The sequence below is a fragment of the Aythya fuligula genome, chromosome 2, assembly GCF_009819795.1.
Source record: "Aythya fuligula isolate bAytFul2 chromosome 2, bAytFul2.pri, whole genome shotgun sequence".
In the NCBI taxonomy this organism is placed as follows: domain Eukaryota; kingdom Metazoa; phylum Chordata; class Aves; order Anseriformes; family Anatidae; genus Aythya; species Aythya fuligula.
Window position 1 is genome coordinate 136,687,908 of NC_045560.1, and position 23,288 is coordinate 136,711,195.

Below are 23,288 nucleotides of genomic sequence, written 5' to 3' on the forward strand. Positions count from 1 at the left end.
CCTACTCAACCATTGTCATCTGTCCCTCTTTATATATCGTGTATTGATGTAGTGTGAAGTCATTTGGCGTGAACGTCTGGAGTTTTTATTGAAAAAACTCTCAGGTGGTGTTTGCTGGGACCCTCTGCAACGTGTTCACATTGCTTCACAAACTCTCACAGTAAAGCTGGAAGTTGCTGCACCATGGAAATGCTCACCCAGGTTATAGAGAGCTGGAAGATGATCGCTTGTTTATGAAGTGCTAGAGTTCAAGCACGTATTCCTCCCAAATTCATGAAGTGATACACTGTGTTTCACAGCACAGTTGAAGTACAGAGCATTCATAAGGCTGATCCCAGAACAAACCTCTCACTTCAAGAAGCTGGGATGGGTCTTGTTCTTGGCTGAAGAGTTCTCAAATACTAGGCAGCAGCTTGCTCCTCTGTATTTCATACATAAAAAACTGAATTTAAATTATTTTACAGTAAATCTGTGTTGTTTTTTTTTGTTTCGTTTTGGTTTGGTTTGGTTTGGTTTGGTTTTTTACAATTTTTTTATCCAACGTGATTGATGCATAGGACTTTTTTTTTTCCTTTTTATTTTTTTCCAAATCTATTCTGTAATTTATAATCCTGGCTTTACAGACAGGAGATTGAAGGGCTGATGCATCTCCAAGCTGAAGTTTGAGAGAACATCTTGAATGCTGACTACCACCATCAGCACTTACCATAGACATTTTTAATCTATAGCTTTTTTGGGCATTATCAAGTACATTTCTGTGCTAGGAATTGTCATAAAAATGAAGTGTTTCAGAGCTGTCTCTAACAATGTTTGTTTCTAACAAGACATCAACAAGGTATTTTGCCATGGGAACTCACAAAAGCCTCACATAGCTGCTGCCAGCCAAAATATTGTTCAAACCAGAAGCTGTTTTGTGACAATTGTATGATTCCACTCAGTGAAGAGTACAAATGGCTGTGGGAAAATGTTATTCAAAGCTCCCTCTGAAGACCCAGCAAGACTGCTGTTAAGTTCAGTGAGTTATGGGTCAGATCCTCAAGAATGCAGAAATAATCAATTCATCAAATATTTAAGTTTACTCACACAGGACTAAGTACATTTTGTCCTGTAGAAATGTACTAGACACCAAACATATCTAAGATCTCGAGTTCAAACAGGAATACATGTAGCAATATGAGAGAACTTGCACATATCCTGAAGAAAGAAAAAATTCTACTAGAAATTCAGCTAAATGGGGAAACAGCTGGAAAAATATAGAAGGATTATTGAAATGATGCAATTCCCTACCCCCCTCAAGGAAAAAACAAAACAAAACAAAACAAAACAAAACAAAAAAAAACACCACCTTTGGGCCAAGATTAATTCTGAGCTATTTGAATATACAAGTATTTGCCTGTGTTTCTTTTTAGGCTTATTTCTAAGCAATAACTGTATGAAATTCCACTCAAAAACAGATTAACCAGGATGTAAAAAATAAGAAATGACATATGCTTATACTAACTGAATATGTTATAGCCAGTGGGAAACTTATATGGTAATTATTTCTTCCAGAGAAGGTCATTCTTTATCTTGCACTTTAAAATAGAGAGAAGCTTATGTAATACAATTATCCAAATAAGTTGGATGACACCAGCTAAGTCAGGACCAGGATTTCTTATGGGTCAGTTCTGGATTATTTCTGTATATTATACAAGACTGCTTATCACAAAATGATTAAATGGTATTGGGAGCAAAGCCCAGCATCCAGGACTCTCTGTCCCACTTAAGCACTAACTGTGAGGTTACGAAGCCACACTTTCTCTTATTTTCTTTCCTTCCTGATGGATTATTGCACACTTGGCCTTGCTATGACAACAGAAGGGTGGAAAATGGCCTTCCAGCCTACCTGATAACCTTCTGTCTGAGGCATTCATACAAGAGATGGGCACTTTGGGTTTGAACTGTCTTGGTTTGGGAGCCCCTAGACTACTGATCTCACAGTCTCTGGGCAATGCTTTTTATCACTAATTATACAAACAGCAAGTAATGTCAGCTCTTTTTTTTTGATGCGTATTAAAGGATGATATTACAATCATTCATGGTTTTTAGATACCATTATAAGGATTGTGAAAGAATTTAGGTACTTCTGTCCTTTGGATTTTAGGCATCCTGTAGGACTGGACCCTAATCTTCCAAACGTGCTAGCTGGTCTAGCCATAAAACCCCAGAATTTTGCTTCACAGAAATCACTGGGTTCCATAAAATGGGGACCCTTTATCTTTACTCTTTATAATAACTTTCAAGTGACAATCTCAAACGCTCTGTGAGCATTAGTCCCAGAGCATCCAGGGGAACAAACGTGCATTTTTCTCAATTCACAACAAACAAACAAGGAAATGCTCTAATGTAGTGCCCAGGAAGCAAAATGCTTCAGTTGTTTTAGTGCATATTCTGCCTTGAGGATACCATGGACCTAAAATATTTTTGACATTCAGTAATTATTCTAGACTGCATCCATTCTATTTAGGTTCTCAGATAAAAGTGAGTAGTGAGTTTCTGTCTACTTTTCCAGCTTCTGAATTCACCCTTTGGCTCGGTGACTGGTTTCCATTTTAAGTCTCTAGAGAACTTAATGTTTTTCCAGAATAATTAAGCAGTTTTATGTCCAAGGAACTTATCTGCTTCCATTAAACCATGTTGAGATTTAAAATTAAGACGATAGATGAGAAAAATACCATCATCCAGATTTTCATCTCAGCCACTTTGGTGTAAATTCATCCATAAAAATTCTAATGGAATTCTCTTTTTCTTGAGATTTTTGTAGGTGGTTAACTGTTTTAACAGTAAACAGTTAAAAGCTGAGATAATTCAGCTCTTATCTTTTTCCCTTTGTCCAAAATATACTTAACTGAAAGGACAGAAAAAATTATAAGGGAAGTAATGGCCTGAAACTCTTCCTGTCAAAAACAATGAAAACGTGCTCTTACAGGCAGAGTTGCAAGATTTGTAATTATAGTGTTTTAAGAGTTATTAAAATTGTCTTGGAAGCTGAATGATGACTATTTATACTTACAGTTGACAACTGATTAAGTAACAGTAAAAAAAACACACATTGACTGAAAGATAACCAGTCCATATTTTCTTTGTCTAACTCAAACACTGCTAAGCAAAAGTAGTAATTTTGAATACTGCTTATTCTGCACTCATTGTTTTTTACAGCTCACAATTCTGTTCCTGTCAAGGAAATGGATGATGAGGGTACTCCAATATTTAAACACAAAAATGAGTTGGGAATAAGCCTGTAAATTCATCACTGATGGAACTATTCACCAGCAATAATAACCCTTGACAGCAATAAAGTGACCCTAGACCTTACAGAAATTTGAAAACACTCTTTAGCCTTCTACCATAGATAATTTATTGTGAAACTTATGGACCTCTTTGGTGATCTCTCCAATTCATACCTCATACACCTTGAATTTTCCAACAGAAGTCCGTATGCCTTAGCATATCATCAATGACTTTTACAATATGTCTCCTCTAGGCGTTCCTATCTTCCCTTTCTTCTTGTGGAACTGTTGGGAGGTCAGAAAGCATTTTCTGAGGCTCCTTGGGGTCACTGACTTGATAATTTTGGGGTCCATGGAGCAAAGCAGAGCATTCACCTCCCCAGAGCCTCACGAGGAGGCTCTTCTCCTACCTGAGGGATTTCGTTTCACACGAGTGAAGGCAGCCAAGAAGCTCACTCGTATCAGCAAATCCTTCAGGAGACCTGTTGCAAATGACAGTAACCACAGTGCTGAAGTAGTAAGATTGATGTAACCACAGTAGTTTTAGGATTCATTGATCTAAAAGAGAGAGGATCAGAGCACACTGTTCTTTATTAATCAACTGGTAGACTTGGGAAATGGACAGCTTTTTGGATTGAGTCTGCTGTCATTTCACATTATGCCTGATGAAATGGACTCTAAACCTGAAAGAAATAGACAACAGTTTGGACTGAGCATTACGAGAATGTGAAAAGAAAGCTAAATCATCACAAAGTGAACTTAATTCATTTTAGGTTATCGGTGGATTAGATTTAATTACTAATTATATTGTTTTATATACAACTAATGAATGTGTTTCAGTATGTTTGAGAAACTAGTGTTTTTTTTTCAGAAACACGAGGATTTTACTAGGGATCCTAGAAAATTCTTAATGTTCTAGCAAAGTGATTTACTGAGGTTACATTGTAACTAATATTTATGATTTTTTTTTATCACAACATTTATATGAAGTTCTATAAGCTGTACTGATTTCAAGAGATAAGTATTCTGCCTTAAGTTGTTTAATTGTTGACACCATTTATTAAATGCTTATTAAATGCTTTCTAAGACAGAGCTTTTTTGATTTTGTCATGGATGTATGCATCATATATTACATTTACAAGCTCAAACGTATGGTGTTCATAAGGAGCAACAACTCCAACAATTTCCTTTTCTAAATGATGAAACTTTTTTGATTAAGGGCTGAAGATGCGAAGGTATCTGTTTTGTAATCCAACAAACATGTGCACAAATATACTTGAACACACAGTGCATGTTTGTAAACTCACATAAGGACAATGTGAATCACCCTTGGAACCATCCTACAAAGGACTGATCCAAAGCCTATTTAAATCTATAGAAAGATTGCCACTGACTTTATTATGTTGTGGCTGAGGTCCAAAATAGATGAACATGGATGTTTCTTCACAGGAAATATATTATCAACTTCTTTAAAAACTGGTGAAATCCTCTCATGGCAAAACTCACATCAATTTTAATGGTGTCAGGGTTTTCCCTGTACACGTTTAGACATTCAGCTTCATGTGCCCTTTAATGACCAAGAAGTGATGCTGATATAGCTGGAAATTCCATTGTGAATAATTGATTTTCAGCTGCATAAAGTACCTCTGCCAATGCACCACAGCTGATATTTTTACACGCTATTGATAGATTTTAGGGAATGCACACTCATTTTTCATTTAGACATCCATTTCACTCTCAGTCCCTGCTGGGATTCACAGACCAAGTGCTCTTTCACCTTTTCACATGCAAGCTACTTAATGTCAGTGCTGGTGACTTTAAAAAATGGCATGGTAGCTAGCATGCTGGTTTACAGAAGTAGAAACTTTGGTTCAAATCCCTCTGCCCTGTGTGGCCTAAACTTGCACCTCCCGTGCCCTAGGAAGCTGTCAGGCCTCCCATGAATGGGGATGATATATGATTAAAGCTGTCCTAATTTCTATCAGATGTTTAAGTATTTACTGAAGAGCTTATGGTAATGTATGTCTTCCCTCTCACAGCTGAGAGCCCCTAAAGCACAAAACTGGAGATTTATTTAGATGTTGGTAATTTGTTCTCAATTTTCTTTCCTTCCGCCTACCCCAACTTCTTCCAGTGAGACCTCAGAAAGAGAGGTTTGGGGGACATTCCTCACTCTGGTTTAGCAGCCTGAGCACTCCTCCAGGAGACATGGTTTAAGCACTGTAGACAGAGACAGCTGTGGAATAAGCATCTACTGTCACCGTCAGATTGAAGAAATTCAGGTACCAGCAAGCAGTGGCCTTTGGCTGAAATCATGCTGCCACTGGAGTCAATAAGAATGAGAAGAAATATTTTCCTTCATTATGAAAACCGACACATAAATTGAAAAGGAGGAGCTTTAAACTAATACTGTTTCATTTTCTAACTAATCAGCTCCTGATGGCTCTATTTTGTTATTTTTTAGCACAAGGCCTTTTTTTCCATTTTTTTTTTCCCTGTAATTTTTATCAGCTGGCTTCTTTTTAGAAAATATAACCTTTTTTTTTCTTTTTTTTTTTTTTCTTTCCTGCAGGTGCTGTTGCCACCATATGATGATCCTGTGAATGGAGCTGCTAAAGATCCACCACCACCTTACGTGTCAGCATAAGTGAGAGCGTGCTGTGTACCTAGGGAGGATAGCTTTACTTTTCAGACACTGGAGCAATAGTTTGATAATTTCACTTCCAGGATATAACCTCTATGGGTTATACGTTGCTGTTTTGCTGACATACTGAAACCTAAATTGTATGATTAAAATTCTGTAGATAGTTTTAATAATTTGCTGCAACCACAGTAGTGTGCTGAACTAGTTTCAGAACAATTCTGGGTAGCGATAAGGTTACAGTAGTTGCTGAGTAGCTTTGTCCACCATGCCTGACATGCAGTGCTACAGGATGGAGAACTTGTCATTCTCAATCATGTTCAGAGTGCGATGCCCTTTTTTTTTTTTTTTTTAATTTATAAAACTTCCAAAGCATTACAAATGTGTTTCTCAGATGCCCACTTTAACCTTCAGAATACAGACCAAGTCCAAGAAGTGACATTCAGCTTCATTCCTGTTCTGCGAAAATCTATGAGTAAGCATGCTTACTCATATGAAAAGTGATGATTGCAAGAAGGATGAAAGTTATGTACTATTCTCATCAACCTGGCTAGTGAGAAACCAATTTAATGGGGAAAAATAAGTATGGAAATTCAGAGTGGACAAAAGCACTCTGTGATGTGTAACAAGCCAGAACCTGTGGTCTACAAGGACTCAGTCCCAGCCTGTAACCATTCTAATGGTCAAAAAAACACCCAAAACAACAACTTCTTACCAACTTCTGGTAATTTTCTTTTCCTGCCCGTACGCCGTTTTCCTCTCCAGAAACTTCTCAAGTAGCATTTTGAGGTCAAAAACTGCCTGTTTTTAAAGTCCCATGGTTAGGTGGCAAAGCTGCATCTTTCACACTCGATATGCAAATGTTTTCCCATTGGAATGTGCCTGTAAATATCGCAGTGTTTTGCTGGGTGTGAAGTAAATTATGCAGATTCCAAGATATATGTTCCCAGCCTGTGGGAAACTTATGCATGCACCTTCCTGGAGCATTAGCAGATACCTTTAGCATGTTTCGTATACGTCAGCGTGAGGATTTCAGATTCCTTTTATAACCAAACTGGTTATGCTGAGAATCTTCCTCATGGGACTCATCCATCCACGAATGCTTGCGTGAGGTATTTTTTTTTTTCTTCCCCAGAGAAGTGCCTCCTGCACACGTAACTTTTTGTTGCTGATGAAGATTCTACTTTTACTGAAAAGGACAAGGAAATATAATGTCTATCTCTACCTCTCACTGCTCCCCCCCAGTGGTGCCTCCTCTGCATTTGGGGTGATTAAGTAGGCTGAAGCAAGGCTGATGCCACTGCACAGAGGAAAATTGCAGTGCAGAGCTGAGGGGTGGTTCGGAGGGGCACCAGAAGCACCCAAGGGGCCATCCCTCCTGTGGCTAGCTGGCACTTGAGCCCACACCCTTCCCAGGGAGGATGCCTGTTCTCACCTGCAGTGCATTGGCTCTATCCTGCAGACCGAAGAAGAGTGGAGCTTTTCCTGCCTTTTTCTGGAAAAGACCTTTTCAGGGGAACACGGGACCGACAACTTCTTTTCACAGAGGTTCTCACCGTGACCTGTCCTTGCAGAGGCCATGGAAGGAAGGGTAACACGCTCTTTCTGCCTGTCTTTTCCACACCCCTGGAAAAAGCAGGTCCCAATCTGCCTCTTGGCATCTTACTTTGTGGTTCATTCACTCTGAGATCAAACTAAGCAATGCTTTTGACTGAACCAACCCTGAAGTCCATCCATTGATCCCTGTCACAGTCCTACTGCTTCCTTCAGAATAACTCCATGTATAATGATCTCATTGCAGTTGTCTTTGGGAATTAATCTGAATTTAGGGGGTTGGGCTGGTGGGGCTTCTGAGCTTCGTTTTCTTTCATTCTTGACAGATTTGTGAAGGATTTTAAATAGTCATCTGTTTGAGAAAAGCTGGTTGTAAATACATCGCATCTGTGTATACAAACTTCTCTACAATAAAGGGTGTTTCCTCAAAACTGTGGAAATCTTTTTTTGTTGGTCTCCCAAGCACAAACCTACATTGATTCCTTTCCAGTCAATCTGACACGGCGGGATTTTCTCTGTAAATCAAGTAAGCAGCAGTTTTTCATCCAACTTTCCATCCATATTGTGTAAGAGGAGAAAAGAATAGTAAATTTATCAGATAATTTATTGTACAATAAAAACAAGAAATAATTGAAGTTTCTATTTTGTTGTCCAGAACTGCAGACAGTTTCCCAGGTCTGATGAAGTGTGTGATGCAGAACAGGGATATACTGAGCTCTACTGAAAGCTATGGCTTCTTTTTTTCCACCTCATTACAAGGGATAACATTATGCTAATTCACATGAAATTTCTGTAGACTTTAGCTTGTCCAACTAAGAAGAATTCTCTACGCATACCATACGTGCGTAAGTGTGACTGCATGTGTGCTCCTGCCAGTTCTCCTTGTGTCTTGGAGCTGGGCCAGTTTGAGTTAAAGGAGGCAGGGTTGTGGAGGGGGCAGATAATGCAACCTATGTTCAGCTCTGCTGATGTACTAGAGGACCCGTGGGGGAAGACGAGTTGCCCTGCTCTCAAGGAGGCCAGATTCTCTGGGTCACATGAAAAGAAAGAACCCCAGAGTAAGTTTTTTTTTTTTGTCCTCAGTTGTTGAATTCGTTCTCCATTTCTGTGTCTAATCCTGGGGAATTCACACTACAGCTTTTCTGTAATTCATTTTTATTACTCAGTCATCTGTGACACACAAAGCCATTAAAAACCTGGCTTGTTAAGTTGTTGGGAGCTTTGGGGACTGCTTGCTTTTCTCACTATTCCTTGCAGTTTTCCATGTCTCCTAGATATTAGGATTGTGTACTTACTCAAATTCGCTCCTGTTTTCTTATCTTAAATCCTGTTGTGGCAGTTTATAGTAATAATATCTGGTAACTTGAAGAGTGGAAAGAAAATATTTTCAGGTATGTTCATATGGAACATCATCAAGGTCAAGGTCAAGGTCAGCAAATAGCAATCTAAACCTTGACAGTACAAGAAATGTAAGTAGATATTTTGCTGAGATTCTGTGTTGTTGTTGTTGTTGTGTTTTTTGATGTTTGTTTGTTTGTTTTAGTATTAGTTGTAAGGCATTTTAGGCTTCACCAAGCCAACACATGCTAAAGCACAAATCCCATTTCTCTCATCTGTGCCTGATGCTCTTATTCCTGATGGAACAATGTAGCTTCCCTTTCTCAAATACACATCCGTGCATCACACTGCAGAAAGTAAAGAGGTATTCAAGAAGAGATGTATTCAAGAAGAGACGTATCATGCATGTAGCAGGGCTGGCTACTTGGCAGGAGAAAAGAGTCTGGCCACTTGGCTACTAGAGGAGAAGCTTGCTAGCTAGCAGTGTGGCACTTGTAAGTACATGACATTTTCTAAAACAATTATTAACTATTATTTTAGTTGCTAGTCTGTCTGTATTTCTTTGGGAAAGCCCTTGGTCTTTAAAAACAGCCCAGACTTGATATTTTACCAAAGGCCACATCAGATGAATTCATGGCCAAGAAAAGCTTGGCAAGGAAACAGAGGGAAAAATAATTACATCCTTTAAGCAACACAGAGAGACAGATGTCATTGCGTTGAGAGGTTCACCACAAAAAAAAAAAAAAAGGTTGGCTGATGTGCTCTCTTTCTCCCATGTTATGGTCAGGAGGAAATATTGCTCCTGTAACCTGTTACATTATCTGTAATGCCAGGTGTGATTCAGATTTTCATCACTGGAGTGGATGATGCCTTGATTCCTACCAAACTGTCTGGTTTGACAGGACTCTGAGCATATAGTGGCTGCTTTTTCCAGAGCTAACTCGTATCCTTGCCATTTATATGTCTATACTGGGTATACTAGGTGCAGAATTTGCTATCAGGTACCACAAAAAGGTATTTCATGAAAAATTTTGGTGCCTGTGGCTATGGAGATGTTCCAGCACTATCTCAGTTCCCAGCTCTGAGAAACCCCAAACAGCAGCCATAGCTATCTAAAGGGAGGCTTGGCTCTGATAAATCGGGATTAGAGTTCTTTCAGGGAAGGACTCTGGTATTTGTAAATGATGGCTCCACACCCATGGATTTGACCCAAAATGGTTCTGCAACGTGGCCAGTTTTTCAGCTGAATAGCTCAGCAGGGTGTGGAAGCCAGATCTGTGACCTTCTGCCTGCATCCTCCATCTACCTCCAGCAGGATACAAAGCAACAGGAGTGAAAACCCCCTTGTCACTCCGCCAGCAGATATCAAGTCTTTTCAAAGCAAAAAGGCAGTCCTTCAAATATACCCTAGACAATGATCTACTATGGTAGCTTATTTTAAATGAAGAGTTTATGTGAAATTCAATACAGTAATTCATTTTGTTTTCTTTCAGTTTATTCGAACCTTGCTGACAGAAGGGCTTTCAGACAGTCATGAAACATCTTTGTCCTCTGTAGCAAAAGCTGGACTTAAGCAATTGGCCTGAGCTGAGGACACCAGGTCACTTGGAAGGCAGAATAAACAGCAAGGAGATGAATCAGGCATGTAGCAGGGCTGGCTACTTGGCTTCATGGAGAAGCTTGCTAGCCAGAAGGGAGAGGAGCTGTGAAGCTACTCTAAGAGAGGGAGCTGCAGCATAGTAGAGGCTTTGCAGCCATTCCAGGTCTTCTGCTTGCTCTTCCAGGTCAGCATGACCAGGAATATCAGGGACGAGTAATCTGCAGCTTTTTAGCCCCGAATTTGGGCACCATTCCAGTACCTAAGTGCATCCTGCTAATAACTCTAACACAATTCTGCTTTCATGTAGACTATTTCTGAGTATACAAATTTATTTATTTTTTTTGGGGGGGTGGGGTGGGGCAGAGGTGAGAAATATTTTTGAGCTTTCTTTTACTTCATCATCAGGAACTCTGGGGAGTTGATTGCCTGCAATTTTGAAATTGGTTCCCCCTCCAAAGTGCCCCATTTCAAGTCCATTAATGACAGCAGGGGAGAGAAGGTGATTGGAGCCAGAGGTCCAAAACTGGTAGACTCTTAGCATCAAATCCTCTTAGCACATTCAGTGTCAGGATGAGCTCTCAAATACCGACACTGTCCTAATAAGACAGCTGTGTTCTACTTTATGGACAGCAGATCTTTTGGGCTCCTCTCTGAGCCAGGGGCAAGCACAAACAGATGCCTCATCTCTTATGGAGAAAAGGTGGCTGGCCAGACAACTACTTTTACAATTACATTTTGCATATCACCCATAAACCAGTCTAAGACAGGTGGGACACTGGGAAATTGATGCTATTTGTGTTAATGGGGTCATTCTCAGCAGTAACAGGTGCACCCACCTGAGGACAGGAAGGGCAATAAAAGTACAGGAACAAAGGTGAGAGCTGGCAATTAGTTGCCCATATTTATCCTTTGTGAGTTCCTGAATTCCTCTCCTCACCAAATCATTAGAAAATTGGAATTGGTTTCATTTCCTTCATTGCACTGGAGCCAAAGATGAAATTAACTTTATCAGTTGCACAGGCCAGCTTAAATTTCCTGCTATTGTGTGATCCTGCTTCTTTGCTTTTCATAAAGAAAAAGCAACTAAAGCAGTTCAAAATGCTGTTAATGAAGCAAACTAGTTGATACAGCAGTTTGTTGTTCTTTTTCCCCCCAAATAAAGAAGTCTTCTTTTTCTAATGGAAATGTTTTTCTTTTAACTAGAGTGAAAGTATCTGTGGCCAAAATTTCATCTTATGAAAGCTGGTTGGTTTGCACTTTAAAAGTATATCTTCTATGTGTTGTTTGTTTGTTTGTTTGTTTGTTTTTCTTCTTCCCATTTTATTTTGGTTTGCTTTGTTTTACCTTGTGAATTACCAACAACAACAAACAAAATAAGCCCATAGCACAGCACAATACATAATAGATGGTTATCTTCTGGTTGCTTTTTCCTCACTTTGCAATTCCTTTTTTCAACCTGGATATAAAGCTCTGATCCAGCGTTTTGCAAAAATAAAGTACAATAAAATTGATGCATCATTATGCTGAACAGACACTATGAGCACCCCAGGGATCTAGAAAAGTAGACCCAGAGAAACAAGGAGCTCAGAAAAAGAAAAACGTGACTGTTACTGCTGTATTCCTATCCCACTGGGCAGCCACGTTTAGGTAAGTGCTATATCTAGTCCATAGAGCCACCTTGTCTGCGGCCACTTGTGAGAGGTTACTGGAGCAGCAGAGCCCACAGGTGTTGAGCTGGGACCAGTTTATCTCACACAAGTACCCTGAGGATGGCATACAAATGCTGGGAGGTGAATGTGTCTGAGGAAGTATAGCTTCACCTTCACCAGGTGGAATCTCAAGCTGGAAGAGTTTTGAGATACAATCCCTGATCATGTGTTTGTGATGCACGTGTACATCCAACACACAATGTCTTTTCTGGACATTTTTTAGTTCATAGATAGCTTTTCTGCATTATACTTGACACAGATAACAAAGTCTGTAATTAATTCTACTTTGCTTTTGAAGCAGAATGAGTTTATTCATTTTATTGTGAGTCTGTGACTTTTCTCTTTGGGTTGGATTGGATTTGGGTTGGATTCTGTTTACTACCCGACAAGGTTTACTACAACTACAAGCTAAGAGGTTACTACAGATCTTCTCAGAGATTTTATTTCACTGTAATTTTGCTCTGCTGCCATTTTCTGTGAAATACAATCTTACATTTGGATAGATTTTCCAGGTATTTGGGGGTAGGGAAGTTGAGGACTTTTTTTTTACATCACTTGGAAAACATAACATTATTTAGATATGCTATAGCTACAACTCTATAGTAGTATTTCCAAGAAATCTTTCATCTTCTGTGCTTTCACCACAACAAAGTTTTCTTTCTTTTCAGTCTTTAAAAGCACAGCGGTCCTGTGCATAGCCAAAACATTGGCAAATGCCACCATCGCCGGTGGTGGTACTCAAAAAGTATGTTTTGGAGAGTTCCTGAATTGGAATTTTTAGTCGTCAGGTACAATGGGAGATTCATCATACATAACTATAACCTAGAGGGGCTGAACACAATCCTTGGGGATTTTTTCAGGTCATCTCCTACCTAAATTTGTCTATAATTTTGTGATCTAGTGCACAAATAAATAAATAAATAAATAAAAATAAAATAAAAATAAATTGAACACAGAACTGCTTGTGGAAATAGACATTGTCAAACTACCCACACTATTTTTTTTCCTTTTTTTTTTTTGTTTTTCTTCCTCTCCCCCCCCCTTTTTTTTTTTTTTAATGGGTTATGAAATGGATCAATATGGGTTTGAGTGCAAACATTATGCACTTGGGCATTTCTTAGACATTTACTTGATACAATATAATATTTTGACCAGGGAACTAGAATGATATAGCAACAGCATTGCACATATGCAATAGATTGCAAAACAGCTGATAAATCTCAGCTGTAAGTAAGCAAAGAATTCTCAGCGAGTGAGTGTTTCAAGAGAAATTCTGCAGGGATCAGTTTTTGACTCCACCGTGTTTAAAATTCTTAATCTGTGACTTTAAAGAGCATACATCATCAATAAAAAGACCAGATTATATTTTGCCTATATCTTAAGCCTGTAAGTAATTGAAGCAGAATGTTTAAAAAAATAATAGAATGGGTTAGCGAAGAGCTGAAGGAGCCACTAGAAAATATGCCATCAAGCGAAAAACTCAGGAAATGCAATGTCTTTAATAACTCAGATTTAAGAGGTGACTTAAGGACACCATATAAGTAAGTGCATAGGGGACAAAACTTTAATAAGAGAGTCTTAAATGTAACCAACAAAAGTGTAACAGAACCCAATGGCAGAAACCTGCAGATAGAAAAATCAGACTAGAAACAAGCTGGCTTTCTGCTATCCTACACCTTATCCTTCATATTTGATATGTTTTGTAAGGACTTTTTTCACTTGTTAGCAATTTTTTTTTTTTTTTTTTTTTTTGGGTAATAAAGGAATGTTCTTGCAAGGCAATTCATAAATTAATTCAGGAATGAACTAATGCAGGGAAATTTGGTCTCTTTTGGTGTGTAGGAGGTTTAAGCAAGAACTTGGATGTTTTATTCCAAAACTGATGTCTAGACGTGTTCAATGGCTGCGTATACTTACAAATATTTAAATTTGCTGGATGTTTTGCTGTTCCCTTGCAGTCTGCAGTGCTGCATGGTGCGCTGGGTTTTCTGCAGGCTGTGGAGCCAGCATTCACCTTCTGCCTAAGCCTCAAGGGGATCCAGATAAGGAAAAAAGACTGATAATTGTGTTTAACTCACCACTGGTTTGGACAGAGACGAGTGTACAAGCTCCTGTACAAGCTCCCCGAAGCCATTCAGCCACCTGAGTCCCATGTGTGCTCTTCCAACACACCCAGCACAAAGAAATTTGCCCCCCACAAAATGCAAAAGTGGCTTCTAGTTCATTATGCGGTGTAGCCCAAGGTACAGGTGGGACTTTGCTATGGCTAAAAACTGCTATTTACACAGAGGCTTGGATCATCTGCCCTGGAAACATGTCTGGAAAGTGAGCAAAGGGTGACAAGAGCAAGGACTCGCAGAGAGCAGGGTAGACCTCTGGTCTTCTTCTGGCAAGGAGTACAGGACCAGCCCTGGCAGCAGACACCTTCCTTCTTCTCTCCTCTTACCATGGAACAGGTTTGGTAGCACCTATGTTTCCTCATGCACTCTATAAAGCACCGAGTTATCCAGTGGCTGTTGCCACAAACCTATGTGTTGCAGGGCCAAAGTTTCAGGCGTAAAATCTGTTTTAAGATGATGATTGTTTTTAAGAAACCACCAAAACATCTGAACACATTTATCTTGAAGACTGAGTAATCTCTTTTGAATGTAAGTTCAGCACAAGCTTTGATTACTCCTGGATGAGGCCCTGTGGACATACCTTCATCTTCTCAAGATGGTTGACAAATCACACTTAGCTGGGGATCAGCATCATAGCAGTACCACAGCTGCAAGATGTTTTCAGTCTGTAACGTTTAATTGACACCGGAGTGATTCATAATAGCCGTAGTTCTCTGTATCAATTAATGTGCCTTACCATAACAGCCTTTTAACAAAATATATTTCTGTTAGGTCACTTAGAGACAGGTAAGCTACTCTAGTCATATTTTTTGTATTAACGTTTTTAAAAAAAACACTACTCTTTGCGCGTGTGAGTACTATATTTTTCTTGACACCTGTTACAAGACAGTCTGCTTCATTTTTATATTCTATGATAACAGAATATTCTATGGTTTAATATTGTCAATTAATTTTATTAAAGATGAAATCAGGGCAAATCTCAATGACAATGGCAATAACAGATCAGCTAGGCCGGTATTTCTGTTGCAAATTATGCCACAAAAGCACCCAGGGGTAAGGCTGGATTGGCAACTCTTTATTTGCTTGGCACCTAAATCATCACAATTTAAATGTTGTTGGCATTTTCTTTTTTTCATCTTGGAACTACAAAGTTCTGTACAAACACCACTAAGAGCCAGATGGCTTCAATTCTGCCAAAGTTGTAGTTTGGATGAAACTCAGGTGCCTGTTTTGAGCATAACACAAATATTACCTAATATTCCCAAAGAACCTTATTATTTTGCTTACAGTCCAGAAACTGCTGAAAACAGGTGGAAAAAAAGAAAAAAAAAAGTTGGATTTTTTTTATCATTGTGCAGGGAGTGACTTAGAGGTAGCAACTTGCATGCTTTCTTGATCATGTTGTAGCCCAAGTTTGGCTCCTTGTGTATGGTGATCTCAATTTTATCTAAGAGCTGAATAAGCAAATACTCAATTTGTCTCTGAAAAAGATTTTTTTTTAAAAAAAAAGAGGGGGGAGAGGGGGCTGAATTTAAGCATGGCATGGCTTAAGTTACCTAGGGAAATGTTGCAAATGCAATTCTACTGTGCACATGTTGAAAGTTACAGCAAAAGTAAAGTGTGTGAATACAGTTGGCCGAGTGGCAGTCCCGGGGCAATGTTTCAGCCAGTTAAAGTAGGTGAGTGCTTTCTGCAGTTGAATACAATTTTCCTGAGGATAATGAGGAAAGGACTTAGCCTACATATGACAAATATTTGCTTTTCAAGTGCCAGCTGCAAGAGTTCTCACTTTCTTCCATAACAGTTGAGGGAAACAAATGGATTTTCCAGGAGAATTTCAGTAGGAAAAACTTTGGTGACTATGATATCTGAGCTTCAAGAAACAGAACTTTTGCCTTTTGCCCAGTTCTCTGAGCCACTGCAGGAGACTTCAGTTGCTTGCATTTGCCATCTGTGGCACCTAGAAAGACAAAAGTTTCAGACTGCTATGGTGGGGAGAGATAGGAAAGAAGAAAAACCAAAGTGTATAATGTCTGGCCAGTGAGTTACTTGCCTTTCTCAGATGACTTAAGAATGTGAAGTGATTCTTAGAACTATGTACAGAGCCAGACAAGATCCTAATCCTCAAGCATCTGGACCTAAACCACTGCAAAATCAACACAGAAGTGTGGGAGAGAAGTAAATGCATGTTCTCTACAAATTCATACTCCTTCAAACCCTTTGATCTGTGTCACTCTCCCTGGTTTTATATATATATATAAAATGAAGTTGATAGAACAGAACCATACATCACTGACCCATTGCTAACTCTCAGATGAATCTTTTTGACCAAAAGTGTGAAATAAACATTTTGTCAATACATCTGTTTGAATCTGTACTGAATTTGTTAACCAGCAGCACATTCCTGGAATTATGGGAAGCATCAGCTGAATGGAAAGGACCCATGTAAGGAAACAGTATGGATTTTCAAAAAATATCTTTCATCTTTTCTTTTTAGAGACTATATAATGTACAAATAAGAATCACACAAGCATCTCAAGGAGAAAGCTACTTGTGGATGCTCAAAAAAACACAACACCAGATGCTCAAAACAGCAAAGAAAATAAGTTAAGTACACACCACAGCAAAATGATTTTTGCTTTTTTTTTTTTTTGAATGATGAAATTTAGCATGTTATTTAACTACATCTTCAAGATACCAGATTAAATATAGCCTTGAACCCTATATCCTTGTCTTCTATTTTGACAACTACTGGCTAATGTACCTGCTCTACATGACAGAGGTTATAATTTTAACAGCCATGTAAGCCTAAAAAAAAAAAAAAAACACAAAACAAAACAAAACCCAAACCTGCCTTGTCTTTATTTAGGAAAAGTAGTAGAGAAGGGAAAGGATGAATAAAGTTTTACTTTTGAGCTGCTGTAGAAATTTGAAAATCCCATTATAACTAACACAACCTTAAGTTGCATGTTTTTTAAGATACTAATTACCAGCAGAGCCAGCATTTCAGGAATCAGTGCAAACCACTTAATTTCAGTGAGCACTGGTCCCAGGAAAGGGCATCTCTTCTAATTATATAATTAAGCCTGGTGCTTCCATTGATGGACTTCAGTTTGCATATGCATTGTGAACTGTGCTTGATTAGTTGCAGTGCAGCATGGCTTATAAACCCTGTTAGCTACTCGTACATATACATTACAACATTTCCAATCACAGGACTGTCAGGAATAAACTTTTGAAGTGACTTAAAAAATCTGCTTTGATTTCACTACAGATTAATACAGATACTCAGTAGCACAACAGCTTTATTAGCTCACTTATGAGCATTTTGGACCTTGTGTGTCAATAAATAAACCACTGAATTCCTCTGCTGACAAAAGCCATAGACTTTTTATTGCACTGACAACCATTTTAATGTATTTATTTCAACCTTTTTTTACCAAGGTCTAAATATCTTCTTGTTTGTGATGGAAAGTATCAAAACCATTACCTAGTTCTCTGAGAACCCTATCTTGCTAAAAACTTCGCTGTTTATAAATATTATATTATAGCCAACATACCCAACAGCAGTTCACGTCAGACATTCACGTCAAAGGGAGCAGACCATCTCCATCCAAATAACACTACAGTTTTCATACCAAATTTTCTTAACAATTCTAAAGAGTCTAGAATGGTGCCCAAGGAAAAGCAATCCTTACCTAGGAGGCACTTAATTTTAACAAATGCAATCTTAGCTTTTATTCTGACCCAAGTAGTACTAAAGATCTTAGAGGACAAAATAAATAAATTAATAAATAAATAAGCAATGATTAATTAAAGATGTTGCAAAACATGGGCTAGTGATAAATGCAAGACTGGTTTCTCAACATTAGGCTGTGCTCATCTAACCTGCTTTTTTTTTTTTTTTTGGCAAAGGAAACCTAGTAGACCTAATCTGTCTGCAGTTCAGAAAAGCATTCCCACAGGGGAAATTACTAGTTTAAATAGGAACTAGGAGAAGGACTGTGAGCTAAGTATGGACCTAGCTAATGACAATAGAAAAATGGGATGCAAGACTGTTCAGAGGGGGAAGGTAAAGAAGAGTTATTAGTGATATCTAAAAGATCAGTTTAAAAATCGTGTTAACATTCAACTTTTTCACTCGTGAAATTGGCAGCCAAAAGTGGAAGTTTTCTAATAAAACATGAGAGAGTCAACAGACATTGCAAATGGAATGGAAAAGGAGGATCTCATTTGGAAATGACTGAATGATCTTAAGAAAGAAAGAACTAATAGAGAGATGAAATGCCATAGTATAAAATGAAAGATCATATATTAGCTAGGATTCATCCACTGGAAAACAGGTGCAGCTGCATATATTAAGGATACAAGGATGACCATCTGCCAGCAGTGGTAATGCAGCCAATTAAAATGATAATGAAATCCTAGACCACATCAGGCAAAGTACTTCCAGTAAATAGAAGTGTTGTGGTGAGAATTCATGTGGTGTATTGTGTTCAGTCACACGCGTTCACAGGAACCAGCTCAGCACATGCACAGTGAAATCTTGCTTGTTTAGTGAGACAAGGAGAAAGGCTGAGAGAGAAAATGATTGCTGTCACTACATAAGCTAGCTAGGAAAACCTTGGAGAAGAAAAAAGAGCTGTTCAGGATGAAAGACAACATTGGTACTGGAAAATAAGTATTAAACGGTCATGAGTACTTTTAGGCTACACATCCATTGAAAGTGTCCAACTATCAGGAAGAGGAAGGTCTGGAAGAGTCCTGTAACAGCCGGCACAAAACTAGTTCCCTACTGTTTTTAATAATTCCCTATTCATCTGCTTTTAAGATGGAACGTACTTTCTGGAATGATTTACATTATGTCATGGCATGTGATAACTAGAAAGCAGACTACATCACTGGGAGTTTCTTCCAGACTGAGAACTATCCTTACAGATACTGAGAGAAGCCAGGAAAGGGAAGAGGAGACTCAGAAAGCCTCTGATATCTCATTGGCAATCTTCAAGCAGCTTAATAATTGCTGCAGATCAAAGCATAACTTAATAAGAGCTTTTTTCCAGGTTTTTCTAACATTGTACCTGCCAGCTTTGCTCTGCCTATCTTCCAAAAAGTTGACAGACTGAGCAATGTCTCTCCCAAAAAAAGAAGTAACACAAGTGGGAGTGGAGGGCAGTAGCTCAAGAAAAGACAAGTAGTGAAGAGACAGTGAGAATCTGCAATGTGGAAATACAGAGAATTTTGCATACCTTATTAAATAAATGAAATAGTTGATCAACAAAGTCAAATGAAAATCTAGAGAATAAAATGCCTTTTTATATGGAGCAGGGACCATGGAGACATTCTTGCTCATGGCAGAGAGAAAAATAAGGGTTGCAAATGTCTCTGATTCTGGGAGCGGGATATTTTGGAGCATCAGCCCTCAAAACAAAGACACAAAGCACAAGAGCTGTTTGAGGAGCTGGGATGGGGAGATGCAAGAAGTCTCTGGTGTATGCCATGAGCCTGACTACACACGTGGTAGAAGGTGTGACCTGCACAACCCAAACAGAGGCCATGTAACTGCCCCGTGCCAGGCTCATTCATCAAGCTGCTTGTCCAAAGGTCTCCCTGTCTTCTAAGCTCTCTCTTACAGAACGAATCAATGCCCTAGCATGCTGACTCACTGCCTTCATACCCCTGCTCATCTTCTCCAGCTGTGATACCTTGTGTGTGTTCAATCTGCCAAGAGCAGCAGGCTGCACAGCGTCTGCAAATAGCTAGTGCTGGGATTTCTTCTGTACAAATTGGAGCTGAAGCTGCCAAGCTGAGCCTCTGCATGCTCAAGTCATCTTCTCATCACGACTCTTGCTCTCCTGCTTCGTGTCTCTCTCTAGCAACCTGGTAAATCAAGCCACAGCACAATAAAATCTTTGGGATACAGATTGTGTATTTTGAGCCTACAGAGCATTAATTGGCACTCTGGCTGGGGCCTCTTCCTATGCTGCATTACAAAGGATGAAACAGAACATGCAAACCGTTCTGCACCTGGCTTCACTGAGTTTGTTGTAATGTCTATCCACAGGACTGTTAGTTTAGCTGTCTTTTTATTTTTACTTTTGCCTTTCTTCTAGCTACAGGAGAGATTCAGGAGACAGTGCTCAGCAGGAAAGATGGAGTGAATCTGGCTCCTCTTGGTTTGAGATATGCTCGTCATTTACACCTCTCTTTCTGGGGATTAGATTTCATACGCAATTATTGTGCCTTGCCAAACTCAACAAAATTAGCCCAGCTGATTTCCAAAGTTTGTTCACCTCCCGAACAGCACTGGGAGGTACAACCCGTCTCTCTTTGACCTGCCTCGCACCCCATGCAGCGTGCATTCTTGTAACGTGGATTTGCAGGGCTGAGAGGTTTCAGAGCTTCTTGTTGGAAGCAGCGAACCCAGTTCATCTTTGTTGTGCTTGCTTTCGCTGTTTTCACTTGTTTGTTAACCTGAAAAAAAAAAAAAAAAAAAAAAAAAAAAAAAAAAAAAAAAAAGAAGAAGTAACAGTTGCTTTGGAACAAAGCTGGATTTTTTTGTTCTTCACGCATAATAAAGCTGTGTTGATGTAAAACCCATGCTTTGCTGTTTCCACCTGGACTCCTGACCGTGCAGCTGCAGGGCCAGCAAAGCAGTGCCCGTTCCCTGTTCCCGACCCCATTACCCCACCAGCTCCCGCAGCCTTTCCCCCGACGGGGCTGCCACCAGCTCGCCGCCGAGGCAGCCGGCGCGGTGGAGACACGGCATGATTCACCAGGGACTGTTTGCCTTGGCCCCGGAGGCCCTCCGTGCGGGGAATGGGATTTCCATTCCCCAGCTTTTCCCTCGGTAGGCGTCCCTGGAAAGGAGCACGGCCCCGGCTCTCCTCTGCCGCCGGCTTCGCGTCCCCCTTGCTGCGGGGAGAGCCCCCGGGACGGTGCAGGGACAGGTCTGAGAGAGGAGGAGGACGGAGGGAGGGGGACGGGGACGAGGTGCAGGGGGGGCTCGGGGCTGAGATTTCAACCGGTGGGGAGGGACGGAGGGAGGGAGAGGGGCCGGCAGCCCGTGTCCGTGAGGGGACGGGCGGCGAGGAGCGGGTCCTGGCTCCTGTGAGGACCGCGTCCCTTCGGGTGCAGGCTGAGGAGAGCGGCTCCCCGGCCCCCCGCCGCTGCCTCCCGGAGAAAAGGCGGCCGGGGCGGGTCGGGCAGCGAGCCTGGTTCCTCCCGAGGGGCCACCCCTCCGCCGGACACCGCTCGGGGCTGCCCGGGGCCGTGGCGAGGAGGAGGAGGCGCTGCCCTGCTCGCAGCCGCCCCGAGGAGCGGCCCCGGCAGCCCCCCAGGTAAGGGCGGAGGAGCCGGGACCCCCGGGGTGGGCAGAGGGAGGGCGAGGAGAGGGGTCCCGGCTGGGGAGGGAGCGGGCAGCGGGGTCCTGCCGGGGGGATTCGCCCGGTTTTAAGCTCGCTGAGGAATTGGGGGCGCTTTACCTGGAAGGGTTGATGAAGGAGAGATCTCGCAGGTGGCCCCCCCGGCTTCCCGCAGGACGGGGCTCGGCCTCCGGGGTGGGGAAGGGGCGACGGGCAGCGTGCTGAGGGTCGTGTGCCGGGAACCCGGCCTAGGTGGTGCTCCTAATCCTATAAAAAATCGCTGTGGCACCCCTAATGACCACCCAGTCCTGTTTCCGAGCACAGTACTTGCAGGGTTTGACCGACCCGTGCCATTACGCTCAGCAGTGGGGTGGAGTTGGCTCAGAAGGAGGATTGCAACCCCCTGGTTAATCTAAGGCTTCCTAAATGCCTGGGTCTGCTTTCTGGGCCATCACTCAGTGATCCTGACTGAGATCTGAAAAGGGGGCATGCTGCTTTAGGTGTTACAGCTGTGCTGCTGTCACGAAGCTGACGACTTCGGAAGAAATTAACATACCGAGTCTCATCAAGATCTTAATAAACTACACGTTTGTCTTTTTCACAAAATCTTGAAACTTTTGATACAAAATAATTTGTGAATGGTATGCTATTCTTATATCAGCCTTAAGCACTAGCTTTCTCAGCTTTTTCTCATGTACTATATACCAATATCATTATAGGCATATCCATCAAATTAAATTTGATTTATTTTACAACTTTAGGAAACACAGCACTTAATCACATATGGCTAAGATCCTAAATCCTGCAGATGATATTCACATAGTTTACGTGAGTCTTTCCATTGACTTCTCTGGGATTTCTCACAAACAAACCCCGCACACAGACACACTCTAGTGCTTATGAGCTGGGACCCAGCTGTAATTGTAAAGATGCTTCAGTCAGTCTGTGCAAACTAGGGAAAGGCTAATCAGCTCTAAATGCTCTCCCATGACTTATAAACTATCTCCATGGGAAGGTAAAGCACTAACCACTGCTATTTAATTATGATCTGCACATCATTAACAAGCTCCCTTAATACAGTGTACTCATTGTGGGGTTGTGCTTTCTTAATGAGTAAGGGGTTTTATATCCCCAAATTATTGTTTTGCCTTGCTGCTGGTACTGGGGTCAGTGTGGGTTTACGAGTATGTTTTAGAGCTACTGGATCTTTTTTGTAAAGAAAAACTTTCTGTTTGCAATTAGGAGCAGTCCATTATGGTTTGTGACTGTACTTCACGGAGGCAAAACTAAGCAGCCCGCATACATATTATATGTCATATAATATATGCTTTCCTATAATTTCCTTCTCTGAGTTGTAAAAGTGAAATTTCTCAGCTTTGCCATGCTACTCTTCCGCGAACTTAGTGGAAACTCTGATGTGTCGATCCAATTCAGTACCAGAAAGTGCAAATAATCCTGCCCCTAAAGAACAAGATAATGAAAAGGTCTGTTGTCCAACTGGCAACTGAAGAAAACTGTAACATGGAGATTGATGCTGTCATAAAGCAAGAATTCCCACTGCTAAGGCTTGCCGTCTGACCACTGGAAACTATGCAGAGTAAACCATACTATGGGTGCACTGTTCTACAACATCGCTCTTAACTTTTATATGGCAAGCCTCTGAAATGATTGTAATGATTGCCAGCTTCTGCTC

At 40.6% G+C, this 23,288-nt stretch overlaps 2 protein-coding genes and 1 long non-coding RNA gene across 7 annotated transcripts in view; 2 read left to right on the plus strand and 1 right to left on the minus strand.

Annotated features, from left to right (window-relative positions):
- The window catches only part of LAPTM4B (lysosomal protein transmembrane 4 beta), a 60,938-nt gene extending 53,043 nt beyond the window's left edge, over window positions 1-7,895 (plus strand). Inside the window, exon 7 of the mRNA XM_032181151.1 lies at window positions 5,842-7,895. Coding sequence (XP_032037042.1) covers window positions 5,842-5,916 — 75 coding nt within the window. The 3' untranslated portion in view covers window positions 5,917-7,895. The remainder of the gene's footprint in view (window positions 1-5,841) is intronic.
- A 10,228-nt stretch (window positions 7,896-18,123) lies between these two features.
- LOC116486214 lies at window positions 18,124-22,048 on the minus strand. Its single transcript, XR_004252938.1, has 2 exons — window positions 21,716-22,048; window positions 18,124-20,705 (listed from the first exon to the last, which is right to left on the minus strand). It is a non-coding gene; the product is annotated as an uncharacterized LOC116486214 (long non-coding RNA).
- The window catches only part of MATN2 (matrilin 2), a 67,476-nt gene continuing 65,223 nt past the window's right edge, over window positions 21,036-23,288 (plus strand). For 3 of the 5 annotated variants that reach the window (XM_032182270.1, XM_032182273.1, XM_032182274.1), the window contains exon 1: window positions 21,036-21,081. In XM_032182270.1, the coding sequence (XP_032038161.1) occupies window positions 21,051-21,081 (31 nt within the window). In that variant the 5' untranslated portion in view covers window positions 21,036-21,050. Of the gene's footprint in view, window positions 21,082-21,108; window positions 21,182-21,308; window positions 21,572-23,288 lie in introns of those variants that run through there. The other 2 variants (XM_032182272.1, XM_032182271.1) reach the window with 2 other exon arrangements.